At 38.5% G+C, this 27,500-nt stretch overlaps 2 protein-coding genes across 3 annotated transcripts in view; one reads left to right on the top strand and one right to left on the bottom strand.

Moving 5' to 3' along the window:
• Positions 1–27,500, top strand: part of dock2 (dedicator of cytokinesis 2) — a 155,965-nt gene that overhangs the window by 78,735 nt on the left and 49,730 nt on the right. Inside the window, 1 exon segment of the mRNA XM_079892030.1 lies at positions 5,827–5,922. Coding sequence (XP_079748156.1) covers positions 5,827–5,922 — 96 coding nt within the window.
• The window catches only part of insyn2b (inhibitory synaptic factor family member 2B), a 28,793-nt gene continuing 3,438 nt past the window's right edge, over positions 2,146–27,500 (bottom strand). Inside the window, exons 2-5 of one of the 2 annotated variants that reach the window (XR_013823444.1) lie at positions 18,873–20,475; positions 17,866–17,940; positions 10,302–11,089; positions 2,146–3,407 (exon numbers count right to left, since the gene is read on the bottom strand). Coding sequence is in view for 1 of the 2 variants with exons in the window: in XM_079892100.1 (XP_079748226.1) it covers positions 10,921–11,089; positions 17,866–17,940; positions 18,873–20,260 (1,632 nt within the window). In the remaining variant the exon portion in view is untranslated. Of the gene's footprint in view, positions 3,408–6,147; positions 11,090–17,865; positions 17,941–18,872; positions 20,476–27,500 lie in introns of those variants that run through there. The other variant, XM_079892100.1, reaches the window with a different exon arrangement.

Raw genomic sequence — 27,500 nt, 5'->3', positions numbered from 1 at the left:
TTATATTATTATATATATATATATATATATAATATTTATATTATTATATATTGCTTATATTTGTCTTCATTTTTTAACGTCTATATACGTCTATGCAATTATAATTGTAAATATTAATATTTTCAATATTGCTTACTATTTATTACATAAACATATGAATTTATATTTATATATTTACTTAAAATATATGTTTAATACATGTCTTTATATTAAAATGGTTATATAATTTAGTTTATTTAATTATAATTTTAAATCATGTTAATATTTAATATATTTAATATTTATTACCGTATATTACTACTTTAAAATTATATAATATATACATTTTCATAAGAATATTTGTAATATGTCTTAATATTGAACAAAAATATATACCTGTATTATTTATATTTATTTATATATATATATATATATATATATATATATATATATATATATATATATATATAATTTTAAAGTGTATATATATATATATATATATATATATAAGTATATATAAAATTATATTATGATATGATATGATTTTATATTAGACATTAATTATACAATTCATGTATTTATTTATTTTAATGGGATGAAATGTAGTTTTAATCATAATTTTAACAGTGGGGTCTGCTTTTATAGAGACACTTCTTGTTATTCAATTAAGGTTTGATTTATCTCTCTGTATGTCGTCCTTCATTTTCAGTGGTAATCAGTCAGTCATGCCACAAGTGCTAAGGAAACACAGCAGTGTTTGCACTCTTCAGGAAATCAACCCATCAATGCCCTAAATATAGTTTATATTTATATATAAAACTCTCTGAAAAGTTTTAGCATGTTATTGAATAAGGCAATGTTAATGTGTTTGGTATGGGTGGAATAGATCTGCTACGCTCAGCTGCTGCACAGCACGTACAGTATGCTAATGCTAATCGATACACAGACACGCTGCTGTAAACATGTAAGACATGCTGCTGCATAAATACACATGAATACATAAATCCTGTAGCAGATCTAGACAGGTGGAGCTGGGGAGGTGGAGGGCTTCAGAGGAACTCTGATAGCACTGCAGGATTAGCTTACAGCAAACAAGACCCTAGACCCTGGGTCAGGGGCCGTATTCACAAATAATTTTAAGGCTAAAAGTAGCTCCTAACTGGCGAATTTAGGAGCAACTCCTAAAAATAATGGGCGTGTCACTCGTAACTTTAGGACTCTTAATTTTTTTGACTAAGAGTAATTCACGAAGCATTTTAGCCCTAAAAGTAGCACCTAAGCCTGAGACAGCTTAAAAGAAGTCGAGAGGACTCCTAACTCACTAAGACCTTCACAAACCGCTTTTTGTGGCATTTCACGTTGCGATGTTGTGAAATGCGTATGCGGCGGCTACAGGAGCTTCCAATCGCGAGGGAACAATTCTGCATTGTAGGCATAACTAGGGATGCAATAACGCCACCAACAACAACCAAAACTAGGCTACTCGTTGCATGTAAACTAATTGTAACGTTTCATTGTGAATCAAATTAAAATGTTCTTCTCTTTGCAAACGTAGGCAGAGGCATATAGTGACAGATTAATTCAATAATGTTGCAAAGATATTGCATCAATCCATATGCTTCATTAGGCTACTAGGCTATTTGTTTTGCCTTACTCTTTATTCATTTAGGCTATTTATTCAGTTATTCATCATCTTCCGTCCTTCGCACTACTTGTGTAGCGCACGCATTCTCAGACCTGTCACCTGTCACTCATCATTGTAGGGGAGGTGTTTGGAATCATTCCCGCGTTACAGTCATCAGCCAATCAAGGTGGTCACTTCAGTCAAGCTCGTGCATGAGTAATGACGTCATCCATAGTATCTCTTAGTTTAGGAGTTGTCATTTTTCTTTACTAAGAGTAGGTCTGAAAGGCGTTGTGAATAACTTTTAAGAGAAAACTCCTAGCTAAAATATTTTAGTACAATTTAGGAGTACTCCTAGTGGTAAGATAAAATGCTTTGTGAATACGGCCCCAGATGTATAAATCACCTGAAAGTTGAATAAATAAGCTTTCCATTGATGTATGGTTTGTTAGGATAGGACAATATGTGGCCGAGATACAACTATTAGAAAATCTGGAATCTGAGGGTGCAAAAAAAATCAAAACATTAAGAAAATCGTCTTTAAAGTTGTTCATTTATGTTGGCGATTGTGCAGCATTCACTCACAGAAATACATGTTTTATATATTTACGGTAGGAAATTTGCTAAATATCTTCATGGAACATGATCTTTACTTAATATCCTAATGATATCCTAATTTGGCATAAAAGAAAAATGGATAATTTTGACCCATACAATGTATTGTTGGCTATTGCCACAGATATACCCGTGTGACTCGAGACTGGTGACGTGATCCAGGGTCACATTTAAATGTTGATCAGGCAATCAGATGATGTGATTGCTTGCAGATCGCATGTAAAGGACCTATCAGCCTGCGCCCTCTTGAGTTGCATGACTATTATAAGCGTGTTTATGAGAAACTGTTTTAACATCGGACTAATGACACACTTCACCTTTAGCTTGTATTGAACCCATACAATTCCTTAAGTAGCTGTTTGTGTTTGAGTGGAGAGGAGAGGCGAGCGGGTCAGGCTGAGCGACTGATGAGGTTGATGGAGTGTTGAAGAGAGAGCAGAATGAAGATGTGACGGGGTCATGACCTCTCCTGCCTCCTTTCGTCTGCTCCTTTAACAGGATTCTGAGAGCGTTTCACAGTTCAAATAAACAGCGATCGAGAGAGACGTGTGAGGAGGAAGCTCTCTCTCTCTTTCTCTCTCTCAGGGCATGTTTCGTGCTGCGGTTTGAATTAAACTCTCCTAGAGGCTTCAAAATATTATTCACATCAAAAGATTCCTCTAAAAATACATCTGTGAGAGCAAGTGATTGACACACACATACACACACATTACAGTGATGCTGGGATGAGAATGAGCTGTCTAGGTATTTCTAAGGCCGTGTGTCCATCAAAGTGTTTTTAGCCAGCTGAAAACACTAGTCTCTGCTGTAAACGCCTAGCTGTGGCGCCTGAGATTGTTTTTGCAGCGTTGCGTTTTTTCAGTTGAGACGCTTTGCTTGTTATGATACGGAATATCCGTGAAAGTGTTACTAGTATCTCATTTCACACATATTTTGTTTCTGTGTTGATTCTATATTAAAATGTCGATACAATGTAACATATTTTCTCTGGCTCTTGTTTTAAATGATTTTGTTCCGTTATTATGCTTGTTGCTGTCCTCTGTTGATGTTGTACAAGCAGAATGTGGCGGTTGGTCGGTGTGGTATTAGTCCCGCCCCTCCTCCACTGTGATTGGACGGTTGGGTAAAAAGTGACAGTGATGAGCGCTGCGTTTTACCCAAAGTTGAACATTCTTCAACTCTCGGCGACCTGTAATATGCAGAGTATAAAACATTATATAAACAACTCTAAAATAGACATAATATAACATTTCAGAAAAATATATTATTTGTTTTGATTTTGGGTTGAAAGATGAGCTGGACATGCTGTTGACAGGTGTCATTCATGAGTGTGAAGTGAGACTGACGAGGGAGAGCTGTTGTGCACAGAGAGATAGAGAAATGGAAACTGTACCAAAGGACAGGCTACAGGTGCCATAGATATCTGCGCGCACACACACACACACACACACACACACACACACACACACACACACACACACACACACACACTCTGCAAGGATTATAGATGTACATGATTAAGCCGTCATCCACTGACCACTGAGAGAGAGAGAGAGAGAGTGAGAGAGAGAGAGAGAGAGAGAGAGAGTTTGTGTCGTCAGCTGAAGTGAAGAACTGAGAAACACAATATGAAATGAAATACTCCATGTAGAGATGAACAGATGTTTCTCTCTCTCTCTCTCTCTCTCTCTCTCTCTCTCTCTCTCTCTCTCTCTCTCTCTCTCTCTCTCTCTCTCTCTCTCTCTCTCTCTCTCTCTCTCTCTCTCAATCCCTCACTTTATCCGCCTCTGCGTCATGAAATTAGTGAGGGGGTGGTAAACACACACACTCCCACACACACACACACACACACACACACACACACACACACACACACACACACACACACACACACACACACACACACACACACACACACACACACACACACACACACACACACACACACACACACAGGCTTATTCAAGTGTTATTTTAGTATTATTTCTATACAATTATAGTATGTATTGGTAACACTTTAAAACAAAGTTTCTTTTGTTAACATTATAAACTAGATTAGTTAATTTGAACTAACAATGAACAATACTTTTACAGCATTTATTAATCTTAATGTTAGTTTCAACATTTACTAATACATGTTTAAGATCAAAGGTTGTATCTTGTTAGTTAATGCAGTGTGAACTAACACGAATGTGAACATTTTTGTTAATAAATGCTGTAAAAATATTTAGCTTTTTGTTAGTCTGTGTTAGTTAATGCATTAACCACTGTTAACAAATGAAACCTTACTGTAAATGTTATCCATTTATTAATATTTTGATAATATTTCCATAATTATGTGCAAAATTGTAATATCGCATAAAACTTTCCATAAAGATTGGTTTCCATCCACAACAAAATAATCTCTTTCTGAGAAATTGGCACAAAAATAACTGTAATAAAGAAGTTGCTGCAATCAGGGAAGAAACCGAGGCTGTTCTTTCCTCCATCATAAATGAGTTGCGTCTGTGAAACGCTGTCATGTTCAGATGCTGGTGTTTGGGAACTAAATCATGTGAGACGCTTCTGGAGGAAATTAAACCAAATCATTCTGATGACAGACTTCGGCTCAGGCGTTTCAGAGTCACAAACCCAACATTTGAGATGCTGCGATGCGATTGGCCCGCTGGTTTGTCCAGTTATCCAATCACAACCTCTGCTGAGGCATCACGTACATGTTGCCCCTCGAGGAATTTATTTGTGCTGAATTGTGCAGCAAAAGATCAGGAACATGTATTAAGATTTAAGTTGAGTTTAAGGGACTTTTAGAAATTGACTATTTTTTAGAGCCAGATAGGTTTGAAACTCTCAGCATTGATTTACAAAAACAAATAAAAAGAAATAAAAGGCCTTTAGTTGACATCGTACACACACACACACACACACACACACACACACACACACACACACACACACACACACACACACACACACACACACACACACACACACACACACACACACACACACACACACACACACACACATCAGAGCTCTTCAGTCAGATCAATACATTTAAACAATAAATCAGTGTGAAGGAGCCAGAGAGACCAGACCTGCAACTAAAACACAAACACACATTTCACTGTTCGTTTGCAGCATAGTTAAAAGAAACGGGTAACCAAATATTTTTTAAATTCTGTCAGCATTAACTCATTTCACGCTGCTCTTTTCTGTGCAATGAACGTGAAATGGTGTCCAGGGGCTGTAAAGGTTCATAAATGACAACATCACGACAGTGACTTGTAATCAACGTCTTCTGAATTGTTTATGTGAGAAAGCAACACAAATTTAAAAGGCTATTAACTGAAAATAAATCTAGCTTGACAGCCGTGGTCACCGCTCACCTTCATTTGTATGGAAAAGAGCAGTTTATGATGGGATAATTTACATTATTCCTTTAAGATTTGTAGCTTATAAACAGGAAACATTGAGGTGAGGAACTCAAGAGTAAATCTGTGTGTTTGTTTTAATTGTGTGACTTAATGAGAAAATCTTTGACCATTTGGATGCAGTGCGGTTCAGCGCTAGAATACAAATGACGAGTGTTTTGTCTCTTTCTCTTCCAGGGAGACACATTTCAGCACATTCAGGACATTGTGTCGTCTCTGCTGAGGACGATAAACCGCACAGTCATCACCATGGGCCGAGAACACACACTCATCGTGAGTTAAAGCCACTAGATCCTCTCCATTCCCTTTCCTCTTCCCTCTATTAATGCTATTTTACAGTTAATAGCGTTTACTAAGCCAAGTATCGCTATTAATATTCCTCATGCTTAGAGTCAATGATGTAAACAAAGGCCAAATGTGATATTTTGAGATTTACTTTTACTTGTGCTCCTCTAATTGTGTTATTTGTGGCCAGAACAGAAACATTTACTGCATTAAAATACACAATTTTATTGACGTCATCTTAAGTATCTCAATTACAAACAGGTGGAGGGAGGAGGAAGTGCACTGTGGGAAATGTAGTCTTTGACTATCTGAATATTGGCGTATAAAAATACATTGATTATAATATTTGTTATTCTATATATTTGTGTATATATATATATACTGTATATTTCCAATTCTGGACATGTAGACAGGACAGATACGGTGTGGAAGACGTGAGCTTGAACCTTACGTACTCTAGGAAGGAAGCATGAAGTGCTGATCTGTGTGTAAGAAAGTGTGTATCAAACACGGAGAAAAATATATCAGTGTTTGTGAAATTCATCATAAGGAATCTAAACATTGAAGCTACAATGTCTGTGAGAACACCAAACATTTACACTTTAATGATGAGGAAATTCCATGTTGCATTAATGGGGCGTTCATGTCATGATGAAATTACCATAATTACCAGTTTCCGACTAGTAAAACCTGCTCATGTTTTTGTCAAACTCGCAAATTACAACTCACAATTTAACGAAAACTCTTGACTTTTCCCACTTGACCGATGTGTCGCCATATAGAAACAATCGAAATGGCAGCAGCTTCAATTACAGGCAAATGATTAGGCCTGCACGATATTGAAGAAAAGTGCGATATGTGATAACTCATTAAATAATGCGATATGCGATATGATAATGTACAAAACAGTAATTGAATAAACAAATGTAAAAAAAAACTGCTTAGTCTTCACTGTAGGAATTAAATAAATGCTGATTCTTATTAAAACTACAAAAGTTATTCAGTTGAGCAGTGAGAGATTTTCTCTTTGTATTTTGTTGTTTGATTAACATTGAAAAGATAGACGGGAGGAGGTTTATTAGGCTGCTGTCTCTTTAAGAGCAAATACACGGATCCAATATACTGTTACACACGTTTTATTCCTCAATTGTTTACGTTCCCTTAAGACATAATTAACTGTTCACGTGAATACTCACCAAGACAGCATTTTGACATAATTTTGTGTGTATTTGGCCATGTAAGCTACCCTGGAAATCCAGAGTTCTCGAGAGAACACAAGTTGAATTTGCTCAGCGAGTTACTCTGGCGTCGAGTAATGATGCTCATTAAATATGCCCTTGTATCCGAACTGCACCAATCACATCGGGTTATCTGATATAGGCGGGCCAGAGGCGAGATGACGACAGCGCTGTGGCGTCGAAGTCATTAGTAAACATTGCAAGATGGCTATGGATGAACACCAGTTGTTTGAAACGGCTTTGGCCGCTACAATGAACGAGTTAGACTTGGCTTTTTATCTAAAAGAGGAACAGAAGACGCCGCTCGAATCGATCCTTTGCAAGAAGGGCGTTTTTGCTGTTTTGCCGACCGGATACGGCGAGAGTCTAATCTACCAGTTAGCTCCGCTGGTTGCTAAGCGTATGGGGCTTGTTGTGATTGGTCGTTATCCAATTGCGTGCAGTGAGATTTTCAAATGCATGCTTGGTGCCGCCCCTCGAGCTGGCCGAGTTTCATTAGTCGATGCCAGACCATTAATCTTTCAGATTTAGGTCTGGATTTCCAGACTACATATAAGCTGCAGATGAGAACTGAATTCGGGATTGCACGCTGTCTGAGAGGTGCGTGCGAGTAATACATTGAGTTATTTTCCGCAGCTCATTGATCTTAACTATTTAAAACATTATGCATATCACAGGTATGTGTCCAATTTCTCTCAGAGTGCACCTAAAATTGTGACTTTACGTAACTTTTTGAAGTATTAAAATCATTCAGTTATCGCAAAGCCATTGCGATATGCGTATGGTGATATGTACATTTGCGATTTTTCAATAATTTCGATGTGTTGTAACGACCAATAAAGGTTGTGAATGAGCTGCTGCAACTCTGATTCGCTTGTTTCACATAGACGACGTTAACTGATGCATATTCACAGAGAGAACAGAGGTAAATTGATGTAGTTATGAATTTTACTGTCATCATCAATATAGCTGCACAGAGTTGGCATTATGCAGCAATTTTGGCATTGAGTGTTGCAATAGAAACAAATCATTTCTGACTCAGAGAAACTGAATTACTGGAATCTCATTTAGTAATTATGGTCATTTCACTGAGACATGAATCTAGCAATAGGGGCCGTTCATATACATTTGAAAATGGCGCAAGAGAACCGAACGTGTGCGTCTCGATACATTTTAAAAAATGTAACAACTTTTAATTTGACACAGCTTTAAAAATGCATGTTTATGTACATAGACCAACTAAAAAATGGTGCAGATGTAATACAAGAACGTGTTCAGTGTGAATGGCCCCTTTAGTCGCACTTTCTCTCCTGCTTTTCACATTTCACGCTAATCACATCGTAACATCGGAATAGGCTCTATGCACGATCGCTTCCGGGTTTTGTCTCAGCCCGGCGAGTTACATCCGGTGCTGCGTCGGAAGCTGTTTTTGGTACTACTAATACTAAAGTATTCAGTGGAGATAATGGCAGATTATACTCGCTGTTTACAAGAACTTCCAGCGGTTAACATGAATAATGTTAACAATATTGTGAGGCAGTTAGCTGTCACACCTAAGAGTAAGAAAGAGAAGGGCTTTGAGTTATAAATTTCGAGCTACATCGACAACTTTGAGGGTGAGTATTCTCTCATATCATGCGAAATCGTTGTCTCCGTTTCTGAGGAAATGAATTTTATCAAAGTTTTGCCGCTAGTCCACTTCGCTATAGAACGCGCTATGCGGAAGTAAAGACGCTGGCTGAGATTCTACCGGAAATGGGTCAGCAGTAGGGGTGTGAACCATAGACTGTAAAAAAATATGGACATAGTGTCCGTGACGTCACCCGTAGGTTTCTGAAGACCGTAGCCGAAGTGGGCGTTGCCGACTGTCGCCATCTTGGCAGCGCGTCACTCCCAAATTGATTTATTTTTACAGTCAGACAATTGGCTGAGGTAACGTGACGGCTAACAGACAGCAGACAAACGGCTAATGATGACTAATGACCACAGCAGTGGGAATCCACCTGTCACTCAAAAGTGGACACCCTTAATTATGCAGAAATTTAAGGCCTAATATAATTTAAACGGATGAGTTATAAAAAAATTCACCTCCCTCACAGTTGTCATGAAGGGCAGAATTAGCAGTATAGACCAAAGCCAGTTTTCGCTCCAGACTGTAAACATGTGTTTTTCTGCTGTAAAGTTGGGCATTTTAACATGGGGGAGATGCAGATTTGACTCACTTTTGCAGCCAGCCTCAAGTGGCCAGTCGATGAATTGCCGTTTAATTCACTTCCGTGTTGGTTTCAAGAGAGAGACAGGGAGGTTGCCGCTTGGTGTGAACCGACACTGGTCTCACGGTTCGATTCGATTACGATTATCATGTCATGGATTCAGTTCAATTCGATATCACGATGCACTGCATCCTCAATTTTCAATTTAACTTCAAAAGTGATGTGTGCGCGCGTGTGTGTGCGTGTGCTCGCCTGTTCGGGAAGTCGCAGTGACAGAAACAGTGACATTCCAGTTTAAGTTTCAAGGGAGTAAAGCTTTCTTTATGCCATTAAGTAAAGGAAAATCTGTCAAATAAATTTTGTTTTAAAGAAATGTTCATTTAAAAGTCGGCTGTTGAAGGTGACGATCATCCGTTTATAATCACGCGTAACAGCACAGAATAATTGTAATTTGACCATCGGGTGCGGATACTTAAATCAGAGAAAAGTATTGGGGCGGGTGGATGATTTGTTTTTGGCTGCGGATTCGGGTGACGTTGGGGCTTTTTTTTTTTTTTTCAGATGTAGGCTTTTAAAGTAGTTGGAGCATTTTTAATTTTCTCTCACTCGCCTCTCACCTCCCTCTGCCATTGTATGCTACCGCGACAAAGCTCGTACGCGACAAATGACGTCAGAAAAGCGTCAGCACATTATAATCGGTTATGGTCTATTACTGAACCGATACCGAATCGTCCTCGTCTGCATCGCGATGCATCGTAGAAACGATTAATTTCGACACCCCTAGTCAGCAGCGTTCGTGCATAGAGCGTATTTTAGAACTTTTGGAATTCTGAACTTCAGCATTTGAAACATTCAAACTCTGTTCTGAAACCCGCTGTCGCCATGGCAGCATTCTAACTGAAGTAGAGCCTCATACGTGACTGATTGGTTCCAATAGAGCATTTCATTAAGCTGGTGTCAGTCGGATGCTTTCTCTTGTCGAGATGCACATATCCTTGATGGAAAAGGCAATCGCAGAAAGCATCTCATAAGACGGCCTTGGTGTCTGGAGCTCAACCGCCGGTTATTTAAAATGCTGTGTAGGTAGGCAGATGACTAGGTTTGGGAACAGAGCTTTAGACATTCATTAGTCGGGGACGAAAGCCATCTGCACACAAAGGTCAGAGAACGGTGACGAGGAGATGAGACGGAGAATCTCCATCAGTCCATCAGGGTAAAGAGGGATATCGACTGCGTTCCGGCTCTGTCAGACACTATGAAGGGGATTTATTGACTGGTTAGACGCGAGGTCTTGTGGGTCTCCTTGGGTTCTAAATTGTCCTCAAGTTTTCAGGATGTCAGATGAGCTTTTGGTTCAGTGAAGTTCCTCACACTGTAACAATTGTATCAAAGAATAATCCGTTCAGTAAGAGCCATGTATTTAACATCCTTCTCTCCACGTCATAAAGTTGTTTTTGGAAGCTGGACTGGATTATGAAACTCGTACGTCCACAAGCGTTTGGTTTGCGGCATCATAACCATCATGTGATGGTTTTCTACAGCCACCAGAAACACTTCTTTCGCAGTTTCTTGACGCGGCTCTTGGTTCGCGGTCGTATGTGGGCAGGTTTTGGGATCGGGGCGGGGACATCGTACTCCTTTTCATCCAGTTCTTCCAGGATGTTCTGAAATCGGCCCTCCTGCACACGGAAGTCGTGCTCCACACTAAAAAGACATGAAATAGATATGATTAAATGGAATATAAAAATAAAAATGAATTCTGCAATGAGAGATGCGACCATTACATTCAACTTTATCTTTATTGATTGCTGGAATTTTAAATGGGATATTCAACAAAGAAAAATAGGAAAATTTATACAGCAAATTTCAAAATCAAAAAGACTAACTTTTTTTTGTTTTCACTTTGGAAAAACATGCGCTAATGTATCATTCACAAAAACACCAGAAACCTTTGTTGTTATCTGTTAAATGAATATAGTTTTGATGTTTTCATTCTTATTGTGAATGATTCATCTGTGCAACTTTTGCTGTGTGGACTGAGAAAAAATAAATTATTTCTCACATTCCAGTCATATCACATTACATTATTTCCAACTCAAAAATCAGAATTACAGACGTTAAATGCACTGAGAATAAAAAGTTGTTAAGATTATAATAATTTCTGTTTGTTGCAAATACATAGGATACATTAAAAGTGCGAGGGAAAAAAAAGATTTACATTTTGATGTAATTTGATGATGCATTTTGTTTTTTTGTGATAGAAGAGTGTGATTGATGAAAGAGAGAAAAGAAAACACTTTTCATCATTGGTTACGACGGATCGTTTGTCATGACACAGAAATGAACATTAAGACAATATGACATGTCAAAATAACAAACAAAACTGAAGACAGACCTACAGAGAAACATTCTTCAGTCTCTCTCTCTCTCTCTCTTTCTGTGTTTCTCAGTCCGTCATTCATCTCACTTTCTTACAAGTTTCACAGCGCAGCAGCCGTGTTCAGGATGTAAAAATCATATTCATTTTTTTTCCATAGAGAGATTGATTTTTAATGATAATGTATAAACCTTTCAAGAAACACTGTGAGCTCTGAAGTTAAGTGATTGCAGCTTTGCATGTTTAATAGCCAAATCCACCAATCAAAGAAGTCGCTGGTACAATGGAAATGTAGGTATAAATGTATATATAGAAATACTTATACACTACCATTCAAAAGTCTGGGGTCAGTAAGATCTTCTGCTCACCAAAACTACATTTATTTGACCAAAAATACAGTAAAAACAGTAAAATTGTTAAATATTATTACAATTTAACATAGTTTAACATTCTAATATGATGATTTGATTATTATTACTTGTGGAAAACAGGATTCTTTGATGAATATAAAGTTCAAAACAAACATAATTAGTTTGAAATAGAAATCTTTTGTAACATTATAAATTACCCTACTGTAATTTTTGATCGATTTAATGCATCCTTTCTGAATAAATGTATTAATTGATTTCAAGAACAAACAAACAAACAAACAAAAGAAAAATCTTGCTGATTTCAAACTTTAATTTGACCTTAAATGGTTGTGAATATTTGTACATACCTAAATAATTTGCATTAAACTTCAGATATATTGTTTTAAAATGTATAATCAATTATAATTAAGCCAATATTGTGCCGTAGTTATTGATTGGATTGTGTCATTCGAAGTTCTTCTTGTGCTGTTTTCGTCTTTGCAATTTTGGGCTGTTTTTGTTTTTTTGTGTGCATCTCGGAGCTGGTTGTTTCGGGTCAAGGATTAAAACTCTTTACAATGAGTTTTTTTTTTAAAATTCCGAAGTAGAAATGAATGAAACACATACTTTTGTAGCCAAGGCTGCTGACACAAACTATTATCACAACAGCGTCAAACACTCAGCGGCCATTTTATCTGACTGCAATCTAACTTTACGAGGAGGGTGTGTGTGTGTGTGTGTGTGTGTGTGCGTGCGTGTGTGTGTGTGTGAGGGGTTATGGCCTCTATTTACAGTATAGCCACAGTCCTGCCTGCAATTTCCCGGCAACTAAGTGAGTTGAGAGAAAGCGAGAAAAGAAGGGACGTGATGAGCAAAAAACGATAGGTAAAAAGATGAGAGAATAATACAGACTGACAGAGAATGTATTGAAGGTTAACAAAGCCCATAATGAGGGACAGAGATAAATGAAGCATGCTGAACAACAGCTATAGCCTGTAAAGCCTATAGAGAACGCTGTATGGGAAATACACCCATCCCACAGCGATTGTGCTGTTGCATTTCCTTTATAAATCATTGCATTATTTGCACATTGAATTGCGATTGTCCTCCTTTCTTACAATTTTTTTTTTTTTTTTTTTGCAAACTGAATTGTGATGATTGGTTTTGCCTTTATTGCATCTTTTTAACCACCTCTAGCTGTATTTTACACTGCAGAGACTGTATGCGATGTTTATTGATGCTCAGCTGATAATAAATAGGACCTAATATGCTTTTTAACTGTTCATCTTTCTTTAGAGTGTAATGTTGCTGCAAAGTTACAAAGTTCTTCTCTATATCAGTGTCAGTGTTTCTGAACTCCCTGAAACGCCTCCATTGTAGTCTTGAGTTTCTTCCGGGAACGAACACGTCACAATATTCCTCATTATAATAATTCATGCACAGAATAAAGGGGCGGGGCCTGGTTGAGTTAGTTAGTAGTGTGTTAAACTGGCGGTTATGGTAAGGGGCGGGACATTTCCCAAACACACTCGAATCGCTCGACCAATCACAACACACTGATCCAGCCGACCAATCGGAGCACAGTGTGCTTTTCAGAAGGAGGGGCTTCATAGAGACAGGAACTAAACAGAGCGTTACTGACAGACTGGGAAGAGACGAGCTGCAACAATGGAGAATATGAGGAAAATAATGTGTTTTCAAACATTCAAGCATGAAAACCTGTTCTAGTAGAGCTCAAAAACAGCATCAAGACTTTGAAAAAGAGCACAATAGCAGCGAAACATTTGTTATGCAACATTTCACACGCAGAACTAAAGCCTAAATCTCAAAGTTTCCCTTTGCCATCGTGCAGGCGCTTCTGTTTTCTTCAGGAAATGCAAATCTAGTTATTTCTGTATTGCATTTGAAACCCGACAGTTTTTGCCGGCTGTAAATCTGTTTTCAGTGTTGCTGTCATTTCAGAGGGCGTCATTTGTCAGTGGAAATTGCTAGGTGATGTCTCTGATTTGCATATCCAGATGACACATTTACATGTATATGATTGTTGCACCGTGCAAATTCATCTTCACTGAGGTTTTTTTTTTCAGTGCAATTGATCATGCTTTTTTTGTCATCAGCACTGTTTGCATTACTATTGTTATTGCTCAGACTCTGTGTTCATGGTTTAAAGAGACCTTTAGCCCTAAATTATCAACTTTGTCACATAACATTTGAGGTAAAGACATGAATGATTCATAGAGAGGATCACAGAGACGGTTTTAACTCGGGCTAGTAGCTGAGCAACCACCTGAGGTTTGCATGGGCTGAGGAAATGTTTGACTTCAGAGGAGTGCACATTTCTGTATTTGAAGGAGCACTTTAACCAAACCTATCTCAACTCTCCTGCGTCCCTAGAGAACGAAGGCACAAAGACAGAGAGAACAGGGGAGACAGTGAGAGATAAAGAATTATGAAAGCAGAATTTGTGATGAACAGATCTTTTGAGGGAAGAGAGTTCATCCAGTCAGAAAGCTCAAAGCTGGAGTCTGCACTTTCAAATGGGGAAAAAAATCTTAATCATCAATATTATCTTCCAGAAATCATGAGTCAAAGGATATCTAGCGCTATAAATCACACAGCTTGCATGAGTGCAAACCCAGAGGATTTCTTTTTTCTTTTTCTTTTTGGTCAGATGTTGCTTGGTCTGGATACTTAAAGACACCTTAAAATCCAGTTTTTTTTTGTTGTTGTTGTCAATTTCTATTACTTTGAGCTCATCTATATGCTAGTGTACTCCTAATAAGTTGACAAAAGTTCACTTTAAGCAGATATACACATTCAAAATATACAGTCTTTCTCTTCTGGGAAAATAATCACTGATGGATCAAGACTTGAAGAAGCAAATACTATTCTTGCCAGACTTTAGTGATAATTTGAATGTTATTGAAGCATAATCTCGACTAACAGTTGTGGATATCGGCCTGTCCCCACTGAGACAGATTGCAGCCGTACGTCTGTGCTTTATCTGTGGACAACATGGCCAATGAGTGAACTGACTTGCCTTACATACAGTGTTATTTCATGTTATTGTAGAGTGATTTTATTGGAAATTTGTTAGTTTTGTGTCTGACACCTTTGCCGCAAAACTAGTTTCTCCTGGTGGGATAAAAGTTAAATTAATTAATGAATGAACGAACAAATGAATGCATGAATGAATAAATGCATAAACAAATACATGCATAAATGTATTAATGAATGAATGCATAAACAAATACATGCATTAATGAATTAATGCATGAATAAACACATGCATAATCGAATGAATGAATGAACAAATAAATGCACAAATGAACGAATGAGTAAATGAATGGACAAAGTAATGAGTGAATGCATGAACAAATGAATGCATTCAGGAATGAATGCATGCGTGAACAACAAGTGAATGAATGCATGAACAAATGAAAGAATTAATGAATGAATGAATGAATTAAAGAACTTTTATCAAGTTTACTGTGCTAAGTCTATACAGTTGCTACCTATGTAGGGCGCTCCATATCAGTCACTTTAGTTAGGATGCTATGTAGACAAAGCAGCTCAATAGTGTGTGTGTGTGTGTGTGTGTGTGTGTGTGTGTGTGTGTGTGTGTGTGTCCTTGGCTTTTCTCATGCTGTATTGTCATGAGATTACACTTCAATAGGAAATCCATCTCTCTTAATTGATTCCCGAGGCTTTACCGTGGTATGAGTGCTGGAAACATGCATTAGTGTGCGATTAGTTCTTCATAGTGCGGGAATAATGATCCTGTTTATCCCAACAGAAAAAAGAGGAAGGGAGATAAAAGAGCAGAGGGAATTTCATACACGGCCAGTACGTGTGTGTGTGTGTGTGTGTGTGTGTGTGTGTGATTGTGACACAGGAGGGATATCTCCAGGTTCAGAGTTTTTTCTGGCTTTATGATACGTGTGTGTGTTTGTGTGTGTGCTTCCATCCCTCAGGGCTTCATTACACACCTACAGAAATTACACACACATCTATTTAACTCTTTAAAGATTTGTACTTTTTTTGAAGAAAGTGCACCCCTAACTATGATAAATAGTAATAATAATGCTTGATTTAGCCAGCTGCACTAATTAGGACTAATACAATCTGTTTGTTCTTCATGGAGGAGATGCTCGTGTGTTTCTGGTGGCCGTCGGATGTTTTGATCTGCTGTAGGATATTGATGCAACTCTTAAATCATCCTCATGGTCTCCTGGTGCATTTCTGTCTGTTCCTGCCCCTAAGATGACACATAACTCAGATGTGGCTCTGTGCACGATTTATAATATTTTAAATGGGTCATAGGATTTATTTATTTTTTTCTCTAAAGAGTTTTAACCCTGTAAAACCTACTGTATCATATTTAATAAGCAGATTTCAAAGGCATCTAAATGTTTAACTTCTACTACAAATCCTTCTGTTGTCTGCTTGATAGTTTAGACTTTTTTAGCAAGTAAAAGGCCTTTTAGTATAATTGTACAAAAGCCCTCCTTCAGCTCGTTTTTTTCCCTGTGAAATTTAGATTTTTATAAAGTAATAACTTATATATTGTTAGTGATATTTCAATACTGATATTGAACTTTTGTTAACTTGATAATCATACATCTTTTTCTGTTTTTATTTTATTTTTATTTTTTAGAAAAATCATGTTAAAATGGGAGTTTCAAATATCAGGTTCATCTCTTAGTCATCATTGTATTGCATTGCATTATATGTTTTAAAACTAGATTGCTTTGATCATAAAACTAAGCGTTTAAATAACATCTTACTCATCTTAAGACATTATTGAGAGATATAGAGCGAAGACTGATATTCATATGCATTTAATGTAAGTATTTGCCATACTGTTAAAAAGACCGTATTGATTTACATATAACAAACATCATAATTTTATCATCATCAGCTTCTGCACCAAATTGTATAATTCTATTCACGCTGGGCCTCTGAATAAAATTTAGTTTTTTTTTTTTCACTACTCCAGTTCATATTGTCTTATAACATATTCTATGAACCAGAAAAGCCTATACATATAAAAAAACGGACATATGAAATATGATAAATAATATCTAAAAAAAAACAACACACATGCAAACTTTTTTAAGATTTTGAATTTTAGGATTCAATAAACGGTTCCATTTCAAAAAGTTAGATTTTTCTGCCTATATTTTATATTTTATACGATTTTCAGTGTTAATAAAGTTGACATTCACATCAGAAAAACTCCCTTTGATGGAGCAAATTCTAGACACATTTTTTAATTGTTGATTTGAGTATGTGCATATGCATCAGACGGATGTCTAAGATGTTGCCTTGCATCTCTTTAGCGCTGCATTTTTTAACATGACTTTGCAAGTTAAAAATAGACCCCTGCGTTCTGCTCTATTCAGGTATGATAGAGTTGAGCTCTGTTGCTGAAAGTCTGAAAAGTAATGTGTTGACGTGAGTGTTTGTCAGCCTCTAACCAACTTAATAGCAAAAATTAAATCACAAAATTAAAAATGAGTTGTGTGAAAGGCTTTGATGTTGAAAAAAGTCATGCAGTGAATGTGCTTTCATGTTTGAACATTGCATCACTTTGCATTGTTAATGTGAAGAGTGGCCAATCACAACAGAGGTCATTTAAATATAGTACAGTAGCGAAATCAGCCTGTTTTATTGTAAATGACGGACATGAACATGGACGGACTAAATTACGACATGATAGACATACGTGGGCTGTTAACGGTCGTGTTTACCTGTATATAATGCAGGCTGTTTTCTGGCAGGTTGAGCAGTTGTTGATGTCCTGACCAGTTCTGTATGAACAACGCCTGAAAAAACAAGAAAGTCTGAAGACCTGCACATACACACACACACACATGCTTTGAGCATGTGATGCACACTCACAGAACATTGAATTAGAGGTCTTTTCCATCCTATATATGAAGAGTTCAGATGCAAAAGCCTCGAAGTGCCATCTGAAATTTTCTTCTAGAATGATCATTTTTATCAAACTTGTATATTTAAGTTCAGTAATTTCACTTAAATGGCAATGAAAATGACCTATTAATTGCCATTTATGTGAAATTAATTAGTGAAACTTAAATAACCGAGCTTGATAAAAATGATCATTCTAGAAGAAAATTTCAGATGGCACTTAGAGGCTTTTGCATATATATCTATATATGTGTGTGTTGGAATGCAACACCACATGAAATCGAGACTGCATACTGAGTTTTTCTGCAACTCAGAAATTTAGTCCTGCATCACAACAAATAAAACCAAGGCTAGCTGGAATCCCACAGGAATACAGACCTCTATTGAATGTCCTTGAATATGTAATGAATATGGACACTTTAAAGCATATAACACAGTCACTTTTCCTGATCGATTCTGACACATCTGAGCTTTTAATCAGAGCAGAGTTCTGACGGAACTGTGTGTGTGTGTGTGTGTGTGTGTGTGTGTGTGTGTGTGTGTGTGTGTGTGTGTGGATGGAGGATAAAAAAGGAGAGAAACTTTTAAGAGATTAAGAGAGAGTGTAAATGGTGAAGATGTGACAGAAAATAAGACATCAGATATGTGTGAGAGAGAGAGTTTGTGAACGGTAGGGGGATGATGTTCCATTGATGATGGAGATTCCCGAGGTGTTGCCTCAGGATACATCAGTCACCAGGGGAGTTATGGGATGATGGAAGTGCAGAATCACAAATCAAACACGCTTGCATGAACTCCAAAGCCTTAATCTCTCGCTCTCACTCACCCTTCACTCATTGCCTTGTTTCTCTCCAGATCCTGGATGACATTGAGAAGAACTTTGATCTTTTCCTGATTATACAGCAGGTTTTCCTCTACATTATGCAGGAGTCCGTGTAGAACACCGGGTGCACCGTTGCATTGTGGGATCTCATCTTTTGGAGGTGGTTTGGTGTCCTTAGAGTCTGTTTCTGTTTCTGTTTCTGTCTCAGGTTTAGGTTCTGAGGGAGGGGGCAGAGTTTGCGAATTAGGTTCCGCCCTTGAGCCAATCAGAAACTCTGGAGGTGCCGGCTTAGATTTGACCTGCAACTTTGAGCCTTTCTTGGGTGGAAGAGTGGGCGTGGCTTTTGACTCACAGCCAATCGGTTTAGACGTGGCGGATACGGGTGTGTGCGTTTGCGTGGTCGCACACTTGTCCTTAGTCTTTTGTGATGCGTGTTGTGTGGTTGATTCGGTTTTAGTTGTGTGTGTGACTTGTGTTTGTGTGTGTTGCGTTTTGTGCGTCGTCGAGTCGTTTTTAGGTTTCTCAGACTGCGTCGATCCCTCTGTCTTTGCGAGTGCGTCTTTTTTGTTGTGTTGCGAGGGGGTGGAGCACGTTGTCTCGTTCTGCGTGTCCGGTGTGTGATTGGGAATTTGTGCGTACGTTGGTTGTGCCACCGTGGAGTTTTGTTTCTGCAGCCGAGGTGAACAGCATTTCCTTGGCGGCGTCGGAAGCGTCATGCTCGCTTGAACCTGACTAGCGGCTCGTTTGCGACAAGCGGCCGCCATGCAGGGCGGGGCTTGAGACTGTCTCCGCCCACAACTCATGCACAGTTTGGGCGATGATGTCATCATCCGGCACGGTCGAGGGGGCGTGGCGTACGAGCCGACGTTTCCGCAGTGCAGTGACGGCCTGGACGATTCCCCTCTCAGTGATTGACCCCGCCTACAATCACGCGTCATTGTTTGACTCTGCCGCCTCGCTTCTTCTGACTCCGCCCCCTCGCTACAAACCCCGCCCACCACCTCGGGTGCAACGACACTGCCGTTAACATAGCGAGGGGTTCGTTTTAAACTCCCTCTCAGCCCTGATTGGTTTGGATTGACTTTGATTTGACAGTACACCTCGCTCTCCTGGGACGTCCGGTCCGGTCCGTTCCTGGAAGCCGCTTTGACGACATGCCTGCCGTTGACCTCACAACGCCTCATCCGGTCCAGCGACATGGTTTCTGCAGTCGGTCCATTGACCGTTTGCGTCCTTCTCTTTAATGACGGAAGCGAACGGAGGCCCGGCGAGGTTTGGACGCCAACACTGCACAGAGGACCCCATTTCTGAGACAGCATGGCCCGCCCACCAGCGAGAGGCACTTCCAGCGCCGGCACCGCATTGGACGCATCAGCCGCCCGTCGGCCCATGACCTCTGCTGATTGGCTCAGCCCCCTGAGGAGGAGCCGAAGGGGGTGTGGCCTTCGTTTCTAAGCATACCATCTAAAACAAAGGTTATTATTCCACTGCGTGTTTTTGGGAAATGGTATTCCACGGTGTTCGCATCTGTTCGCAATCCGCTTTCAGATCAGATCCTGCTCACCAATCTTCCTGCGAATCCATAGTCTGCTTTTGTCTTGTTTACCTGTTTAAAGAAAAAGAATAAGTGTGTAAAAGACATCAGAATGAATGTGCATGTGCTGTAGATTCTCAAGTAGACACTTTGGAGCTGCACTGACAAAAAGAAGCTGTTTAATGATAGCATTTTTTATTCTGAGTAGTCTTTATCCTGCAAAAACAATGAGCATCTCAGTTAGGTTGGTGATGTTAAAGGTGCACTCAGCAGTTTTACTCTCATTAAAAAGTTTTACACGAATGAGACATACTGTAGCTTGGATTTCAAGGATTTCAAGAAATCGAGGAAACTACAGCACTGTTCACTTCATCTCAGACTCTTTTGCTCACAAAATAAATAAATCATGGCTAACTGTGAATAATTTATTTTTTCAATTGCATTGGTAACAGGAAAATTGAGATTGTGTGTGGAGCTGCTCCCATGTAGTTTCAGTGTCATATCGGCCTGTGCAACATAAGCTAAATATTACTGAGTGCATCTTTTAACGGTATTGAATCAGCAAATGCAATGTGTATATTTGAGTTTAAAACAACTATTGTGTAATGAAAAGTAACACAAAAGGAATCAGCTAATTGATTTTGGAAATCAGTTCACTAAAATGAATCGAGCTTTGCAATGAAACCTGCAAAATTAAAAATCAAGAAAGAAATAAACAAATGCAAATGATCAATAAATGATCCATATAATGATTCATATAGTTCATGAATTTATGCATTTCATAAAGTTATAGATTTATTTTATTTAGTAATGTATTAAAAAATTAATGATTTGCATTTATTTATTTATATATATTTAATAAAATCTATATTTATGTTGTCCTCACATAATTATTGCCTGAGTTCACCTGACTCTAGAGCACAACACGTGACAAAAAATACATAGATTGTTATGATACTTGATGGAAGGAGTAGCTTGTTACTTGAAAATCTGATCTTTTTTGTAAACCGCTAAACTTCTGAAAAGTTAGTAGCGCCACAACTTTTAGTTAGTTACTCCTCAACACTGTGTTTGTGTGTGTGTGTGTGTGTGTGTGATCGAGAATGCTAGTCAAGTGGAGAAACCAGAGAGACGCTCTTAAAGTTCACGTCCGTCTTATGCTCAGAGACTCCAATAACCCCAACACGACTATTACGAATATTAATGAGGGTTAACAAAATCCCCCATATGTCACATCCAGCTGATTAAAGTCTCTCTCTCTCTCTCTCTCTCTCTCTCTGCTTCTCCTCCTGAAGGGCCTATTATTATCACTTTATTCCTCTGTAATCTCCTCCTCCTCTTAAGTGTGTTCCTGCTTCCGTGAACATTAAGATGGGAGTGTGTTCACCCTCCTCTCTTCTGCTCTTTGATAAGTCTTGTAGTTCATATCTTGTTTTCTGTTAAGCTTCTTTTCTTTTATGAGACCGACTCAAAGCTGCCTCTGACCCAAACACTGTGTGTGTGTGTGAGTGTGTGTGTGTGTGTGTGTGTGAGAGAGGGAGAGAGAGAGAGAGTTTGTGTTAGTGCGTGTGAGTGTGTGTGTGTGTGTGTGTTAGAGGAAGTGTGGTGTGTGGTGTGTGTGTGTGTGTGTGATGTGTGTGTATGTGTGTGTGTGTGTGTGTGCACGTGTGTGTGTACGTGTTAGTGTGTGTGTGTGTGTGTGTGTGGTAGTGTGTGCGAGCGTGAGTGTGTGGGAGTGTGTGCGTGCGTGAGTGTGTGTGTGTGTGTGTTAGTATGTGCGTGTTTGAGTGTGTGTGTGTGTGTGCGTGTTAGTGTATGTGTGTGTGTTAGTGTGTGATTTTGTTGCTTGAAAATGCTAATGACCCCCATTAGCCTCTAACAGATTTATATTATCATACAACACTACTCACTTATTTCATGCACACACACACAACGGGCCTAATGAGGAACAAGTTGTCTGTGTGTGTATGTGTGTGTGTGTTCAATTAGGAGAGTCTGGAATATTTGACTGAATATTTGCAGTTCTTATGAACGGCCAGCACTTACGTTCATTAGGATTACTTTAATTTGAACAAACTGGAAAAGACATCCGAAGCCAAATCTCCTCCTCTCGTCTTTGATGTGTGTGTCTCTGAATCCTCCGGAGAGGGAGTGTGTGTTTCAGGACGGCTGTGTGCTCTGTGGTGTGTTTGGAAGAATTTAGATTCATCGATCTGGTGGATTTGACACATTTCGACCTTGAAATGGATCAGCTTACAGTGCTGTGGTAATACAGTGATGTGCTTTTGCATTCATTAACAACAACAAACAAAGAGTTCCATATACCATATGTTATAACATGATATTACCATGTTTTTTGACATTTAAATATTATAATAATTCTGTGTCATAGTACACTCTAAAAATATTATGTGGGTTTGTAAATATCACAATAATAAATAACTATGCTACCTTAGTTATTTTTGTTTAAAATGTACATCATTCTTTAAGTTTTTTAACAAAAAGTAATTCGTATTACACTAATAAATCATATATTTTTAAAAATATTCTTAAAAGTTTGTTACATTTTAATCAATTGAGAAATTATTCTAATCAGTCTCAAGAACTACAATTGTTACTTATTGCATATCAGTATTATTCATCTTTAACAACAACTTTAGAAATTTAGTAAGTTGGACACAAAATAACAATTAATAACAATAACAAGGAAATCTGATTTTCCCATCATGCTTTGATATGAACTGCAAGTGTTAAATGCATAAATGTTGAAATAGTTTTATTTTGTGTGGTTTTACACTAAATGAATATAGGAGCTTAGTGATAAATATTGCAGTGTTTATTATAAATGATTTATCCGTGCATATCATTATTGTTTTGAATTCATGTTCCTGGTAATCTTGAATCAGAATAAGTTCCTCTCGCAGCATCTCTTCTGTTCTCTGATGATGTGGGCGGAGCAACCTGTCACTCACATGAGATCAGCCAATAGCAGACCACAACCAGCCAATCAATTCCCCACAGACAAAATCAAGCCCCGCCCACATTTGTCCTTGTTCCAGAAGCGTTTCACTCGGATATACGACACAATAGAAAAGGAAAGACTGTCACAACTTCAGTTTCATGCCAACTTTAAGATTTACTCAATGTTTTCAAGTGTAAAAATGTTTCATCAAAAAAAATTAATTACTCCATAGTGTAAGTTTTTAGAGTGTATAGTATCTGATACATTTACTATGGTTTTGCAACAGTGCTTTTCTGTAAGGGCACCTTGTCTTTACACACACACACACACACACACACACACACACACACACACACACACACACACACACACACTCTCTCTCTCTCTCTCTCTCTCTCTCTCTCTCTCTCTCTCTCTCTCTCTCTCTCAGTATTGTATTCTTGAGCTCTCTTGTTGATCTTCGCTACGGTTCACCAGCATACACTTAGATGTTCCAATTTCATCCCTCCATTCTCCAACACACACACACACACACACACACACACACACACACACACACACACACACACACACACACACACACACACACACACACACACACACACAGTAAGAGTCTCTGTTGATCTCTTCATCAGCTCCGATCGAGCCCTGTACTCCTCCTCTCTCTTTTCTTTCACACTCCGTTACTCCTGACTTTGATTTTGTCTTACTGAGCCTCTCTTGTGTCATCATTCTCACACACACACACACACACACACACACACACACACACACACACACACACACACACACACACACACACACACACATACACACACACACACACCCCTTATTTAATAGACTCTGGCATCTCTGTGTGTGGTGATCAATATTCAGGAGCGCAGGACGCAGCGTCCCGTCACCACACCGTCCTGATAACACACACACTGACCAAAACACATATTTTGCTTTATGAATTTTGCATTAGGAAGTTGAATTGGAATGACAGTAAATGGAATTTACTGAATTGTAATTCATGCATTATGATGATGCATTATAGGAAAAGGAGTGCTTTTCATCCATCCATCGTTTGTTCTATCGTTCTCTCCTTCTCTATTATCTAAATCATCAAATTTCAAGGCTTTTTAAACCTTTTTCACAACTTTCAAACAAGCATTTCCTAGTTAAAATGCATTCACTTAAACCAAGAAAGTTAAAATTTGCATTTACTGTAACATCAATGCAAATGTCAAGTGAATAATATAATACAGTCATGAAGGTGTTGAGCTCTAGCTGTAATCATGATGTTCTTTTACATTGCGTCACTGAACTGTCAGCTTGTTTGATAATTCCTTTTTATTTACTCAACAAAGAGGAATTTGTATTAGTAATTGGCTTGCAGGTGTTCATTTCAGACCGCAGAAGCCCAGCAGACAGTCTGTTCATTATCTGGAGCCTTTAACTGCTCCAGTGGGATCTAATGAGATTTGAAGGAATCTGCCTCTTTTTCCAATACTCTAATAACAACAATTACATCAAATCTGCTCTTTTTATCTTCTTTTTGTGATGATTTCATTGGTTTGGCTGGAGGTTCAGGCTTTAGAGTGGTATGATGTAATTCGAGCTTCAGTTATAAGGAGCATAAAACTGAACAAAAGCTCTGGGAGATTTTACGAAGAGAGATACACGCGAGTGTGTTTAGGGCTGTGATATACAATATTAACCAGCCGAAGTGTACAACACCTCTGAGACGCACTGAGAGAGGAAGACGCCGGGAGTTACATTACACACATAACTCTCTCTCACACACACACACGCTGAAACCTAATGGAAGAACATTGGAAATGTTACTATATACACACAGCTGCATATATATAAATATATTGTGTGTGTGTGTGAGAGAGAAATGACTCTCACTGTGATTATTCTCAATGCACACTGGCATATACTACACTAAGCACTCACTAAATAAAAATACCCAAATGTACCATAGTAATACAATGTTTTTTCTTAAACGTTATCATGGCAATACCGCAGTATTCTTCAAAGGGCCTTGTAGTATTGTATTGTTGTAGCTCCCTTTTAAATATATTATATAAAGAAACACAGTATTATAATAATAATTTTAGCATGTTGCAGTGTGGTTTCTAGTGTGTACTGGGTGGTTGGCAGGGAGTTGTTAAGGCGTCATTAGAGGGTTACTTGGTTGTTCTGGGCGGCTACCAGGGTGTTGCCAGGGTGTTCTGGGTGGTTGCTTGGGAGTTGCTAGGGCATTAGAATGGTTTTCAGGGAGTTGCTAGGGTGTTCTGGGTGGTGACCTGGGTGTTGTTAGGGTGTTCTGGGTGGTTACCAGGGAGTTGATAAGTCATTGTTAGAGGGTTGCTTGTTCTGGGTGGTGGCCAGGGCGTTACTAGGGTGTTCCGGGTGGTTACCAGGGAGTTGATAAGTCATTGTTAGTGGGTTGCTTGTTGTGGGTGGTGGCCTGGGCGTTACTAGGGTGTTCTGGGTGGTTACCAGGGAGTTGATAAGTCATTGTTAGAGGGTTGCTTGTTGTGGGTGGTGGCCTGGGCGTTACTAGGGTGTTCTGGGTGGTTACCAGGGAGTTGATAAGTCATTGTTAGAGGGTTGCTTGTTCTGGGTGGTGGCCAGGGCGTTACTAGGGTGTTCTGGGTGGTTACCAGGGAGTTGATAAGTCATTTTTAGAGGGTTGCTTGTTCTGGGTGGTGGCCAGGGCGTTACTATGGTGTTCTGGGTGGTTACCAGGGAGTTGATAATTCATTGTTAGAGGGTTGCTAGGTTTTTCTGGGTGGTTGTTAGTTGTTGTCACTTGTCAACCCTTCTGGGTTGTTTCCAGGGAGTTACTAGAACATTGTTAAAGTGTTGCAAGGTTGTTCTGATTGGTTGACAGGGTGTTTCTAGGGTGTTTGGGATGGTTGCCAGGGTGTTGCTAGGGGATTTCTAGGTTGTTTTGTGTGGTGTTCAGGGTGGTTGAGCACAAACGCTGCTGGACGACACACACGCTAAACTTTAATACTGAGTTCTAGAGGTTTGTTTTAATGGTAATGGCTATACTTGACTTATCAAACCGTAGGAAACCAACAAAAACACATGAAGATGCGCTCCAGTGCTCTCTGGTGAACGTGTGTTTATTTTTCACTCGTCGTGTGATGGAGCGCGTGTGTTTACCAATCAGACGCGTGTGTGTTTGCATCTGTGAGAGTATCTGGGTAGCTTAAAAGATTTATCAGCTTAAAAAGAAAACAGCTTTTTTTAAAAGGGAGGGAATGTGCATTTGCCTTCAGAAGGACACAAGCGTCCCAAGAGACGAGCTGATGTTTGTGTCTTCACCTCTTTTGGAGGACGACGCAGGTTTTCTCAAGCACACGTTCATTCACTGATTCATTTCATTCTCTTCTCTGTGTAAATCACACAAAAAAAACATGTCCAGGCCACATTACTTCAGTGCAGATTCTTATTGGTTTTTTTTATTGCTACAATAAAATATTAAACTATGTCGGTGCATTATTGTTCAGAAGTTTGGGGTCTGTCAGATTTTTTAATGTCTTTGAAAGAAGTCTCTTCTGCTCACCAAGGCTGCATTTATTTGAAAGGTAAAAACAGTAATATTGTGAAATATTATTACAATTTAAAATCGCTGTGAATATATTGTAACTGTAATTTATTCCTGTGATAAATTTTCAGCATCATTACTCTAGTCTTCAGTGTCACATGATCCTTCAGAAATCATTCTAATATGATGATTTGATGCTCAAGAAACATTTATGATTATTATTATTATTGTCAATGTTGAAAACAGTTGTGCTGATTAATATTTTTGTGGAAACTGTCTTCTTTGATGGTTCAAAAACGGATTCTGTTAAAGTTCAAAAGAACAGCATTTAAATAGAAATATATTATAACTTGTATAACTATTTTATAAATGTCTTTACTGTCACTTTTGATCAATTGAATGCATCCTTGCTTAATGAAAGTATTATTATTATTATTATTATTTTATATCTTAAAGGCCGCAATCTTTTGATTGCATATATGCATATTTCCTATGCATTTATTTTATTCATTTATTTATTACAACTTTTTCAAGACTTTTAAATATTTAACAATCCGAATTGGATTGGGATTGCTGTGCATTACA

This window comes from Squalius cephalus, assembly GCF_949319135.1.
Source record: "Squalius cephalus genome assembly, chromosome: 14".
Lineage (NCBI taxonomy): Eukaryota > Metazoa > Chordata > Actinopteri > Cypriniformes > Leuciscidae > Squalius > Squalius cephalus.
The sequence above is the reverse complement of the archived record's forward strand: the minus strand, read 5'-3'. Positions and strand labels throughout refer to the sequence as shown.